This window comes from Microcebus murinus, chromosome 8, assembly GCF_040939455.1.
Source record: "Microcebus murinus isolate Inina chromosome 8, M.murinus_Inina_mat1.0, whole genome shotgun sequence".
Classification (NCBI taxonomy): Eukaryota; Metazoa; Chordata; class Mammalia; order Primates; family Cheirogaleidae; genus Microcebus; species Microcebus murinus.
The window spans coordinates 10,500,017-10,514,314 of NC_134111.1; the positions used below are offsets into that span (position 1 = coordinate 10,500,017).

The window sequence follows — 14,298 nt, forward strand, 5'->3', positions numbered from 1 at the left end:
AAAAAAAAATTTTTTTATTTTCCTTGTTTAAAGATTTGATGAACCATTTCTTTAAACCAAATAGAAATATATCGTCAATATTTTGCTAAATGTACAAACAATTTCCTTTAAGAACAGTCTTTTCATTATTGGTGTATTTTTAAAATCTGGTTTATCCTCAAACCCTTGATTCAGATATGCTATGTATAGAACACTGCACATGAGATTTACTTTTAGACCAAAATAGCCCCCTCACCATATTAGGCAATGTATTAAAATTCTTAGTCTATTTTAGATCAGGGTCAAAAAACTTTTGAATGGAAAGGGCTGTATAGTAAATATTTTAGGCTTTCAGATCATAGGGTCTCTGTGGCAACTACTTAACTCTGCCATTATGTACAAGCAGTCACAGAAAATATACAAACAATGAATGATGGTAATTGTGTTCTAGTGTTTATGGACACAGAATTTTATAAAATTTCACATACCACAAATGTTATTGTTTATTTAGATTTTTTTCAGCTATTTAAAATGTACAAAATAATCTTAGCCTGTGGGCCATATAAAAATAGGAAGTAGGCCATAGTTTGCCAAGCTGTTTGAGATACATGAACCATTACTAAATGAAAGTATGTTTTCTCAATAAGAGTTAATGTTTCTTCAGTGCCTACCATGTGCTAGGCACCAATTCTGAAAACATTTTGTGTATATAAACTCATTTAAGATTTATAAGAACTCCAGAGATAGATACTTTTATTATCCCAAATTTACCTATAAGGAAACAGAGAAGCAGAGACCTACAACAATCTGTCCAAGGTTATGAGAAGTCATGGTGGCTCACACCTGTAATCCTAGCACTCTGGGAGGCCGAGGCAGGTGGACTGCTCGAGATCAGGAGTTACAAACCAGCCTGAGCAAGAGTGAGACCCCATCTCTACTACAAAAAGAAAGAAATTAATTGGCCAACTAATATATATAGAAAAAATTAGCTGGGCATGGTGGCGCACGCCTGTAGTCCTGGTGACTTGGGAGGCTGAGGCAGCAGGATTACTTGAGCCCAGGAGTTTGAGGTTGCTGTGAGCTAGGCTGATGCCACAGCACGGCACTCACTCTAGCTTGAGCAACAAAGCAAGACTCAGTCTCAAAAAAAATAAATAAATAAATAAATAAAAGAAGTTATAAATAAGTAAGGTTATAAGTAAATAACCTTACCAGAATTTTAAACCAGCTAGTCTTGGCTCTTTAGTTCAGACTCTAAGCCAACAATATACAACACTGCTTTAGTTTCTCCCAGAGTAGTCTGAACCATACGTTAAAAGCAAAACTGAATTCTGAACCAATAAACAGTATGACTTCCTATTCAAATCAAGAAATTTGTTCTTTAAAGAAATTATGTTATAGAAAACTGGATTCATGCACATACACACACAAAAATCAAAGTTGAACAGTGTTATGAATGAAAAAGTGCTGCAGGTTGAGTAACCCTTATCTAAAATGTGTGGGCTCAGAAGTGTTTCAGATTATGATTTTTTCAGATTTTGAAACATCTGCATACACATGAGAGATATCTTCACTTATTTTCATTTATATCTTATACACATAGACTGAAAGTAATTTTATATGTTTATATGTTTAATAATTTGTGCATGAAAAAAGCTTTTGACTGTGTTTTGACTCCAAACCATCACATAATGGCAGGTGTAGAATTTCCATGTGTGGTGTATTACCGGTACTCAAAAAGTTTCAGATTTCAAATTTCAAATTTTCAGATTAAGGATGCTTAATCCATACTGTTTTTAAGAAATATATTTTAGTAACTTAGTATTACATGGAGTTCCTTTTCTTCTTCCTCTTGGCTCTATTACCAAACAGAATCAACTCCTTTCATATAACTAAAAACTGAGAATTACCATGCAGACTGATCTATGTATTTTAACTAGTAATATTCTAAAATTCTTTCTTAAAGAAGTGACAACTTTATGTAAAAGCAAATACATTTCTGTTTACATATAGCTTTATACTTCTTAGGAGAAATGAAAACAAAGCTCATATATTCTATGAAAAATAAGCAATGATTGTTTTGTATAGATCACACACATTTCTTTATAACCATCTTTATTATTTTAGATAATAGTAATGAGTCTATATTAAATAAATACAATCATCAAATTAGAAATAATTTAAAACATTTCTCTAGAAAGGATGCTATTAAGAAGTTTACCAAATAAACAAAAGACTAAATAAATCCTTACATATGTTGCTGATGTAATTTTGCAATTTCCTTTTCAAAATCTTGAGGTTGATTAGGAATGAAAGAATAATCTGAGAGGTAGCCTGGCAAATTCTCTGACTGATTGTAGTCTCCAAGTTCAGCTAATAATGGAGGGAAAATATTCATATTTTAAGAAATATATTTTTCAATTATTTTAGTCAGATCAGCAATGTCATTAATTCCATTGTGTTTAGAAATGTAAAATATTTATGCTTCTAATGTAACCACTTAAGCAAATTACAACAGTCTATTTTTTTTTTTTTTTTTTTTTTTTTTTTTTTTTTTGAGACAGAGTCTCACTTTGTTGCCCAGGCTAGAGTGAGTGCCGGGGCGTCAGCCTGGCTCACAGCAACCTCAATCTCCGGGGCTGAGCGATCCTACTGCCTCAGCCTCCCGAGTAGCTGGGACTACAGGCATGCGCCACCATGCCCGGCTAATTTTTTGTATATATATTTTTAGTTGGTCAATTAATTTATTTCTATTTTTGGTAGAGACGGGGTCTCGCTCAGGCTGGTTTCGAACTCCTGACCTTGAGCAATCCGCCCGCCTCGGCCTCCCAAAGTGCTAGGATTACAGGCGTGAGCCACCGCGCCCGGCCACAACAGTCTATTTAACATTCTTCTAGGCCTCCAAGAATTTCAGAGACAATTTTTTTCAAAAATCACAGTAATTGTTAATTGGACGTTTCATTAAATTTTCTTCAGCTGTCACTATATTCTGCGTAGTAACATGTCTAAAGAATGCCCACATTAAAGGCAATGTACTATTAACACAGACCCTAAAGTCATATGCTAATTGACCTAAAAGTGGGCTGATACTTACACTGAACAGCAAATGAAGCTAAAAGGGCAGCGGTATTATAAGGACAAGGCAATCTAAAACAAAACAGAAAATATAACTAAAGGTTAAACGTAATTAATTTCAAAAGTGCTATAATTTGTTATACTATTCACACTTGAAGCTTCTAAGTGACTTAATTTTAACTGTTAAAAAATGAACTTATTTGATGAAAGGAATTCATTTTTTGATAGATAATTTGTAATGATCATGTATTATTTAAATAATACAGAATTGAAAGTATTTTAAAAGTCCATTACAAAAGAATTAAAATAGCCCACCTTCCAGTAAGAATGTCTTGTTTAATTTGCAAAAAATACTGGTACCTTAAAAAAAAAAAGATAGCATTTATTGGAATTGTAACAATTTTAGTTCTAAAAAACTGTATAGTTATTGAAATACTCAAATATTTGCTTTTATAATTTATGTTAGCATATGCAAAGATATTTTTAAATAGGCTTTCATAAACTAATGAATCCAAATCTTTAAAATTCTTTGATATATGAAATTCGGTACCTTTAATGTCTTGATTACACTAGCTTCCACTACAAAACTCCTCAAGATTTTTCAGAGTTACATACCCAAGGGAGAACAATAGGGAGACATACTTTGGAGGATTGATGTATGCAGAAAATAGAACTGGGAAGCATAGAAAACTTCAGCATCAGAACCCTGTGAGAACTGATAGTAGCAACAACGCACCAGAGCCCAATTAAAGAAAATCATCCTTTTTGCTGTAATAGAAAGCCAGCTTCAAGGACAGGGGGGTGTTTTCATCATTTTATCATTAGGCATCAGGAAGCTGCTAGATGTAGAATAGCATCTATCCACTTCCATTTGAATTAAGAAACCTCTCTTTGATCAGAAAAAAACACAAGTGCCTTTCCCTACTATTGCTCTACTATTTTAATTGTCGTGTATGCTATTTCCTTAAAACCAACAAAAACATTAAAAGTATCCTATAACAAAACTTCTGAGATTGCTCACAAGGTGGCATTGTCCATAAGTCCCTGCTAGTGGGTAAGCCATTCACTCACAGATTTACCAATGCTTGGGCAAAGTCACCTGTGCTGTATAATGTTGGCAAAAGACCAAAATTTTGTGGTTTTAAATGTTTAAACAGGGAATTTTAAGATTTTTATTTTACCCAACTAAAAATAAAGTGATTATTTCAATAGTCAGAAGTCATTAAAAGTTCTAGTTGGCTAATTAAAGTCATTAAAAACTCCACGACAATTTCCAAATTACCAAAGAATGTAATTAAGATTTTCGGAGCATATATTCATTACAGAAAAAAAAAATGGATACAAATATCCTGGCTTCATATATTAATGAAGAACATAAATTCCTTGTAAGGCTTAATGCATAATATTCTAAATATTATCTACTTATTCAAATCCAAGATAGTATGTTTCTATCTGGCCTATCTGACATAATAATTAAAAGTTAAAGGTTCCTGATGGGAAACAATCTGAAAGTTAGGATTTAAAAGACATGTATATTCCTCGACATAAACTGTAAATCCCACATAAATAATACCAATACTTGCTGAATTTTACTTATATAACTCATTTAACCAAGCAGTAAGGATTGTTAAGAGTGGAAGCCAGAATTCCAAGTCCTAGGCTAAGCTAGCCTGTGATGTTGGGCAAACTATTTAAAATTTGGCCTAGCTTTAGTCTCTACATTTGCAAAAAACAAAGGCATATTACTTGCTAGTATAGGTATTTCAGGAATTGGAAAAATTTTATTCCAATGATGCTAGCATCTACTAATACTAAATGGAAACTCTTTGACGCCATTCTTTTTTCCCACTAATTCAAAATGGAGTCTCAAGGTAAGGAGGTGTAGATTTCCTGTTTTGTAGGGTCTAAACCAGTCCTGAAAATTTAACAGCTGTGGCCATAGGTGTCTTCTTACTAATCACCACCATCACATTAAGACTACTCAAGCACTAAAGTTTTAAAAGTATTTAAAGTATTTCTTAACCCTGGCTCCATATTAGAATCACCTGGGAAGCTTGTAATGCCTAACTATATTCAGGTCCATCTGAGACCTATTAAATTGTAATATCTAGAGGTGTGCCCAAGACAAACAGTATGGTTTAAATCTCCCCCAAGTGATTCTAATTTGTAATTGAAGAAAAATCATTCTTCTTCGATTGTAATAAAATAAAAATTAGACATTGACCCCATTAACATTCCATTATAAAGGTTTTTTGAAATAAACCATTATTTCTAGTGAAAACAAAGATCTTCTAAGACTGATAGACTGAGCATAAATTAATTCACTGACCACTATCAAACTTGATTTTACTTCTACTCCAGAAGTTATTTTGACTTAATTACCAGTGAGACACATTTATTTCCTGATTATGTTATCACTACAGGCTATAATAATAAAAGAATCAACCCATTCAAGTTCCATTCAGAAATGCAAAGACAGTTTTATGAGTGAAGTAAATTATGAACATGGCTATAACTGACAATATTTTAATTGTTTACATTAACTTTTCATAAACATTAAATCTCTTAGAAATCCGACTTTAAATTATTGGACTTTTAGTTGTAAATATTTATTATATGATTATGTAAAATATATATTATGGAATATTTTACTACTTGATTTTAAGTTATCCTATGTACCAGGAAATAAAAAAACACATTTAATATTATTTTATAATCTGCAATTTTCATTAATTCATTGTACTTTCCTTGAAGTTCATGTAAAATAAAGGGAAGTTTTATTATACTGAGAATTATTTATTAAGATAAAAGATTTTTATTTTATTTTCTTTCTTTCTTTTTGTTGAGACAGAGTCTCACTCTGTTGCCCCAGCTAGAGTGCTGTGGCATCAGCCTAGCTTACAGCAACCTCAAACTCCTGACCTTAAGTGATCCTCCCGCCTCAGCCTCCCAGAGTGCTAGGATTATAGGTTTATAAGTGGGCAGAGCCCGGCCCTTGTTATTTTAATTATTTAATAAGAACAAGAACAGCAAAACTTGACTAATTAAGGTCTATAATATTAAACTAAAAGGTATTCATATAACATAACTTTGTTTTTCAAGATAAATTAGCTCAGATTCTACTTTTAGTGGCAAACATTAGGACTGCCTAATCCAGAGCCTACATCTGTGTTCTTCCATTATAAAAAAAATAAAAATAAAAATAAAATATCTGCACTCCTTCCACAAACACACAGAAAAGGCTCTCAGAATTTCAATCTAATTTATGTTACTTGGTCTACTATTAAAAACTCTACTTTATAAACACCTAAGAACTGGCAGCTGCAGCTAATTAAATATCTTTAATTTGCCCTTTTGTTTCTTCACTCCAACACAGTATCCTAAAGGATAACTGATATGTTAAAATCTAACATCCCATCTATGGGGAGTTTTAGGTATGGATTTTTAAACTGATATGTATCTTTTAAGTAATTCCAAATATAGTCACGGACCTATATACTTATATCAGAGAATTTTACAGAAGGCATAATATGCTAATTTTTACTCTGTCTTTGAAAAAAACCTTATTACTAATTCTGTCTTTCAAGTAATGCACAAGGTTTTCATTCAGCTTATTTTAACAATGACAGTTACCACACTGTCAGTATTTCTATTTCTACCTTCAACATTTCACCTTACATTCAAGAATACTGTCAGAATGCTCATCTGGATCATTCTTATGTGCACTTTGTCAAGTAAAAGTGACAAGAAAAAATGAGATAGTAACATAAGCTCAGACATAAAATGGGCAGTAAAGTGGGCATGTAAAGGCCTCCACATGCTACTGCACTCCCTATAACATCCTTTATAAAGTCCATTATATTTTCCTTAGAAGCAAAGATTAAAAATACATAGGAAAAAAAGGTACCTGACAATTATTACTGCTCATGATGGTCATATATTTTATAAATTCCATGTTCTCAATGAAAAAATATATAGAGAATATGTTCTTACATGAAAAAAAAAAAACACAAAAAAATTGTCACTATGTAGCATCCCCCTTGGATCCCATTTCAGTAGCATCTGATTATCTCAATTAATAGACAAGACAATTTTCTACAAGACAAGTAGAAAATTTTAATATTTGCACAACTCAGAGAGCTGCTTGTGGCTGAATTGGTGGCCTGAAGTTGTAATTCCATAAAGCCCTCCAAGCCATCCAAAAGGGGAGAAAATAGTTATTTTGCTATATCCATAACTTATTATGTGTTAACCAGAAAGCTCAGGATTATACCCTAGTAATCTATTTTGCCTAATTAATTTTATAATTTCATATTAGAGTTTTCACAGTATTTTCAAGAAAAATATGCTCCATCAACCTACCTTGTATATTCTTCTTGTAACTTATTGGGGTCACTTACAAAAAATTTGACTCTAAAGTTCAAACTGTAAGGAGATCCTCCTAAAATTAACAAAAGCAGTTCTAATTAATCAGATTATATTAATCCTTTATCTTTATAAAACATACTTGCAAAACATCAAGTAAATATGTATGCTCACTCTTTAGCTGCTTCCTTATTGGTTTGTTTGGATCCAGCCACCTCTGTAAAATAAATAAATAAAACATTTCTTTTTTTCCTTGAGGAACTAATATATCTATTCTTTTTTTTTTTTTATTTCGGCATATTATGGGGGTACAGATTTTAAGGTTTCAATAAATGCCCTTTCCCCCCTCCCCCAACAAGTCTGAGTTTCCAGCATGACCATCCCCCAGATGGTGCACATCTCACTCATTATGTATATATATACCCGCCCCCCTCCCAAAAATATCTATTCTTACAAATCTATTTCATTTAGAGATTAATACTAAAAATTGCATTTCTGAAAAAGCTTAAGTAGGAAAAAAAACCATTAAATTATGGGACAAAATTTTTCATATCAAATATAAAATTATGTTAGAAATTACTGAATGTATTTATCAGAACTTTAAGACTTTGATTTGAACTTCCCATCAAATTATACATTGTGTAAAACCTCTCTTTCAAAGTGAAGACGATTAACTACTACAGCAATCTGAAGTGATTTCCATTAATTTAACTATAGTTTATAGCAGTCTAGCAAATTTTTAAAATGTTTTCCATCTTTCATAGAAAAGAAATGCCGGGCTTTATACTTTCATTCAGACAAAATTTAACTATAGAACTTTAAAATCTACTCTTAGAAGATATTTTGTAATTTCTATCCTATTCCTTTAAACATAAAATAAAGTCCCCTTCCCCCTCCAAAAAACCCCACCAATTTTGTATGAGATAATGTTTAGTTTTGAGAATGAATGCTGTTTGTGTGTGAGGATTTTAAGCTTTCGCAATACATCTGAATGCCCGTTAAGCTCTACTTCCAGAAAATTATAACTGAATTCAGAAAAATTTCAAGTGCCAATATGTTTCAGTTAAAAAATTAAACAACCCAAAATGAGGTACTAGATGTGGTAGTATTTTCAAAGCACTATATAAATGTAAGCTTATGTATCATTATTTATAAACCTAACTTCTACTGCCCACATATGAATTCATGCAGAGCACACAGATTTTAATAACAAATGGCTGAGAGTACTCAATGAATCTTTCCTCTCTATCATCTATAACATCCAACACATTAAATCTAGCTGATTCCATTTTTAAACTGTACCTAGAATTTATCAATTTATCATCTTCATCTCTCTGGTGTAGGCTTTGGCCACTGCTCTCCGAGTTATTGTTGTTTTTTTCTTTTTCCCCTCACCATCTCCCTCTTCATCCTCCATACAGTAGCTAGAGTAGTTTTTTAAAACATAAACTAGATTATGACACTCCTTTGCTAACAGCTCTTGATAACTTCTCTGCAAGGTCCAAAGTCCTTACCATGGCTTGACTAGTCTCTTCATTTCTTCTGAGTACACCTCCATTTAATAAGTCCCAGCCATTATGGCTTCCTTTCTGTTTCTTAATGGCCTCCCTTCAGTTTCTCAAAGATGCCATCTTAAAGCCCTCAATTTCAAGTTTCCCTTTCATAAGATGTCCTCTAGCTTTCCTATGGCTCTCTTAGCATAACCTGTAAGTCTAAGCTTAAATACTACCTCCTCAGAAAGGCCTCATGGACCTCCCTATCAAAAGTATGTCACACAGCTCCCATTTAGTCAGTTATTTTTTATAAACAAGCAAGTAACAGTAAATTCCTTTATAACATTACCTAAATTATGTTTGTTTTATCTTTTTATTCATTTATTAAAAAAAAATTTTTTTAAAGACAGGGTCTCATTCTATCACCCAGGCTGGAGTACAGTGGCCCAATCACAGGTCACTGCAAACTCTACCTTCTGGACTCAAGCAATCCTCCTGCCTCAGCCTCCCAAGTAGCTAGGACTATAGGTGTGTGCTACCATGTATGGCTAATCTTTCTTATTTTTTTGTAGAGATGAGGTTTTGCTATGTTGCCCAGGCTAGTTTTGAATTCATGGCCTCAAGCAATCCTCCCTCGGCCTCCCAAAGTGCTGGGATTATAATGTTTTTACCTTGTTATTGCTTGTCTCCTTCATTGGATTATACATTCCCTGAGGTCAGGAATAAAATCCGTTTCAGTCAACACTAGATCGTCAGCACCCAACACAGGGCTTGGCATATACTATGTATTAAAAATATTTATTGAAGGACTAAACCTGCTGAATGACTCAACAGTTGGTAAGGTTATCAGCCCAATTTAATACATTTGTTTCCTCTATCTATCCACCCATTTATCCATCTTTCCACTCATTTATCCATCTTTCCACTCATTTATCCATTACTCTGTTGATTTTGTTCTTCATATTTTCTAGAAAAACTCATAAATTATATTCACTTTAATGACTACCTAAAAACCAAAATTTAGAATCCATTAATTTATCTAAAGCTTGCCTTCCTCACTCAGTTCTCCTTAAAATATTCTGATATAAGAAATACAAATATATTTCTATATATAAATAGACATGTTAAGTGGACATAGCTTAGAAGGAATATAATGATAAGCACTGAGAAACTTAATAGCCCTTATGATGTCATGAGATAGGACCTTGGTTCACATAAAAACCATGAAAATGGGGCAATGCTATGTCAATACTGAACAGAAAGATGGCATTCATGGTAAAAATCTGTCATTAAGTTGAAATACTAGGAAAAAAAAACACATAAAGAAGTTCTACAGATCAGTAAAGATCAACTCTAACAGAAAAACAGGCAACGGATAAGAACAGAAGTTCAGAAAGAAATAAAAATGACATTTAAGTATGTGACCAATCTTGATCATAATTAGAGAAATACAAATGTAATCTACATTAAGTTATTATTTTTCAACAGAAATACTGGCAAAGATTAAAAGTTTTGATAACATACAGGTGAGAAAAACAGGCACTCTCACACATAGCTTCTGAAATTATTTAATAAAGTGTACCATCTCAATGGAGGACAACTTGGCAATATTTATCAAAATATAAAACACTTATGACAATAGAACCACCATCATTTTTATATAGGATTTTTAGTGAGCTATATTTCACATACCACAAAATCCACCATATTAAAGTGTATATAGTTCATTGTACTTTAGTATATTCCCTATGTTGTGCAAATATCAGCCCATCTAATTCCAGAATACTACCATTACTCCCAAAAGAAATCCTGTACCTATTAAGCAGTCAGTCCCAATGTATCCCTCCACATAGCCCCTGACAATTACTAACCTACTTTCTGTCTCTATGGATTTGCCTATTTTGAACATTTCATAAGAATGGAATCATATAATAGGTAGCCTTTTGTGTTTGTTTACTTTCGCTTAATATAGTATTTTCAAGGTTGATTCATGTTGTAGCATGTAACAGTACTTCATTCCTTTTTATGGCTGACATATGGGTTGTTTCTACCTTTTGGCTAAATGAATAATAACATTATAAACATTTGTGTACAAGTTGATGTGTGAACATACATTTTCAATTCTTTTGCCTAATATATGTCTAGGAGTGATATTGCTGGCTCATATGATAAACTCTTTTTGAGAAACTTCCAATTTCCACAGTAGCTGCACCTTTTTATATCCTTACCATCAATGGTGCAATTTATTTAAATCCTCATCAATATTAGCTTTTAAAAATTATAGCCATGCTAGTGATAGTACCATTCCTTTTTTATTGCTGAATTAACATTCCATTGCATACCCACACACACACACTCACACACATATCACATTTGGTTTATCTAGTCACTTCATGGACATCTGAGTTGTTTCCACTTTTTACCTATTATGAATAATGTTGCTATGACCATCTGAGTACAAATTTTTTGTGTAGATACGATGTTTTGAAGCCCCTTGAGAATATAATGTAGGAGAATTGCTTACAGTAACTGTTTTGTTATATACTGAAAACAAGTATTATAAACCCTCAACTTTGTTCTTACATAAATGGGTACTGAGATCACTACCTACATTTAGGTACAGATTATACTTTCTGTTCCAAGAACTGCTATATCCATTGGATGATTGTACTATATCTGAGAAAAGTTTCTTAACTGTCAGAAATACCATACATATGAATTTTAAATGCCATTATGTTTCACTAGAAACTAGTAACATCTAAATAATACTGATAGCTAAAAAGAAATGGTATATCATCATGAACTCTATCAATTTGTGAGGCGTTTCTGTTTAGGCATGGAGCTCTGTTTTAATCTTCTCAAAAGCCAATTTCTCATTCTTTTTCCTTGGAAGAATCTTTTTTTTATTCTACACACTGTTTCATACTAATGATTTTATCTGCCAAAACATAGTAATGAAATTTCTACAATTGAGTATATACTTAATTTCTAGAAAAGTTCCATGGGAATTTAAAAAGAAAATATAGACTATGCAATTGATTGAATCTGATGGCTGTTACTAAAATGTTCTTTATGCTTGTATTATTTTTATTTGCTGCACCCATAACATTGAAAAAAGCATTCTTTCACGAAATCTACTATACTTATCACTAGTGAGTTTTATTATTCAGATGATTATATTTTTAATTTCTAAAATCTTTCATTGTTTCCTTTACATGGATGCCACATTCTAACTGTGCCAAAGTAAATTATACTTTTTCTTTCGTTTATTAGCATTAATATTTACTGAGTGCTTACCAAGTTCCAAACACTGTTTCATGCAATTTACATGAAAAAATTCACTTCATCTTATCATCCCCAAGACTGGCACTATTTTTGTCATCTTTACAGACTGCTCTCCTATATAAAATCTTTGTTTTGCTCACTTAAGTTTATCTGTTTCATAGTGATGACTTTCCTCAAATGTTGGTAACTATTTTGCTGAATGTTTATTTTTATATGAAATTCCCTGTAAGATTCTTTGTGAATACTTTATGTGTCTGCCTATTTGTGGAGAAGAGCTAATCTACATAGCTGGACTCCAATAGTTGGTTACAGATAGACTGTGCTGCCAGAGATTATAACAGCTATTCTCTTGAGCAAAGGTGTTTTCCCTCATTCCACTGGGTATCACCAGACAACTGAGGGTATTGAATTACCTCTCCAAATACAAGTATCCACACTTAATGATAGACATTACTAATCATTTACCACATGGCCCATGAGTAGGAATTGGATTGACCCAACTGGGCTGCTTCTACAGCAGTACATCTCTTCCCAACCATTCCCCCTAGTCAATCTCAACAGGTTCCCTCCCTGTTAATTAATGAATTTGGCACAACCCGGAACCACTCTATCATTCTGTAGTTTTGAGAGCTTCGGCAAATTATTTCATTTCTCAGTATCTCGATCATCTCATCTACAAAATGAGGATTATAGTATCTAACTCATAGTAGTATTCTAAATTTGACAAAATATTTAGTACATAGTAAATCTTTAATATACATTTAGTAATGTGCACTAAGTTTGTTGTATTGCTACAGACAAATGTATAGCTGCTTTTGTAAAGAGGAAGCTTAAATATTTTTAAAGAACATAAATGTAGGATTTTAAGACAGTTCTGTAAGCTTGCATTTGAAGCAATCGTAAAATAATTATAGATATACAACACAAAAATAAATGAAACAAGAAATTCAGACAGTCAAGTAACCAAAAGTAAGATAGCTTCTTGAGACTGGATGGCAAAGACAGTCTTTCCTCTGCTTACTGGGAAAAGGAGGCTTTTGCTGCACAGGGCTTATATATAGGAGGTGCATATTAGACCTATAAAGTGAGTCTTGTTGACAGCATATAGTTAGATCCTGTATTTTTTTTTTCTTTTTCCCTTTTCTGTTTATCTATGTCTTTTGATTGGGAAATTTAATCTATTTGTACTTGGAACACTGGCAGGGAAGCACATACTTTTGGATCTTGCTATTTGTTTTCTACTTGTCATAGCTTTCTTTGTCCCTCATTTCCTCTACTACTGCCTTCATTTCTGTTTAGTTGCCTTTTTTGATTCCCCTCTCATTTGCTTTTGTGGATATTCTATAGCTATTTTCTTTGTTGCTACCACAGGGATTATATAAGGCACCCTAGAGTTACATTTTATATTAAACTGTTACAAACTTAACTTGCCTATAAAAACAATACTTTTACAATTCTACCCCCCCAACTCTATGTTATGAAAGCCAAAGATTAGATCATTACATATTGTGTACCCTTTAACAGAGATTTTATAATTTCTTTTTTTTAATAGACAGGGCCTTGCGATGTTACCCAGTTTGGACTTTGTAGCTGTGAGTACAGGCATGTGCCACTGTACCCAAGTCTAGATTTCATAATTGTTCTTTATGCATTTGTCTTTTAAATACTGTAGAAAATGAATGAAGTTACAAATCAAAATTACAATAATATTGTTTTTATAATCATTCATGAATTTACTTTTATGGGAGAACTTTATATTTTTATGTGGCTTTGATTTATTGTCTAACATCTTTTCACTTTAACTAGAAATACTACCTTTAGCATTTGTTTTAGGATATGTCTAGTGGTGTTGGGTCATAAAATACAAAATGTCCAATTTTGAATCCAAAGTGTAGTTTATTATATGTCAAAGAAAAAGTAGTACAGAGATTGTGAAAAATGGTGGATTAGGGATGTCCTCCTGGCTCTTTGCTTTCAGAGTGGGAGGTGAAGAAGGCGGCCTGAATCACTCGAATGGGTAGTTTTCCCACAGGATCGGCTTCACGGAATTGCAGGGAAGCTTTGAGGGTCAGGAGTATTGGGAAAAGGAGGAAAGTGACTC

At 32.7% G+C, this 14,298-nt stretch overlaps 1 protein-coding gene across 6 annotated transcripts in view; it reads right to left on the reverse strand.

Annotated features, from left to right (window-relative positions):
* Positions 1–14,298, reverse strand: part of PTPN4 (protein tyrosine phosphatase non-receptor type 4) — a 225,519-nt gene that overhangs the window by 91,210 nt on the left and 120,011 nt on the right. For 3 of the 6 annotated variants that reach the window (XM_012749750.3, XM_012749751.3, XM_076005468.1), the window contains 5 exons: positions 7,594–7,636; positions 7,417–7,516; positions 3,370–3,414; positions 3,074–3,126; positions 2,232–2,352 (listed from right to left, as the gene is read on the reverse strand). The exons of 1 other annotated variant lie outside the window; for it this stretch is intronic. In XM_012749750.3, coding sequence (XP_012605204.1) covers positions 2,232–2,352; positions 3,074–3,126; positions 3,370–3,414; positions 7,417–7,516; positions 7,594–7,636 — 362 coding nt within the window. The remainder of the gene's footprint in view (positions 1–2,231; positions 2,353–3,073; positions 3,127–3,369; positions 3,415–7,416; positions 7,517–7,593; positions 7,637–14,298) is intronic. 2 more of the 6 variants (XM_012749752.3, XM_076005469.1) reach the window with 2 other exon arrangements.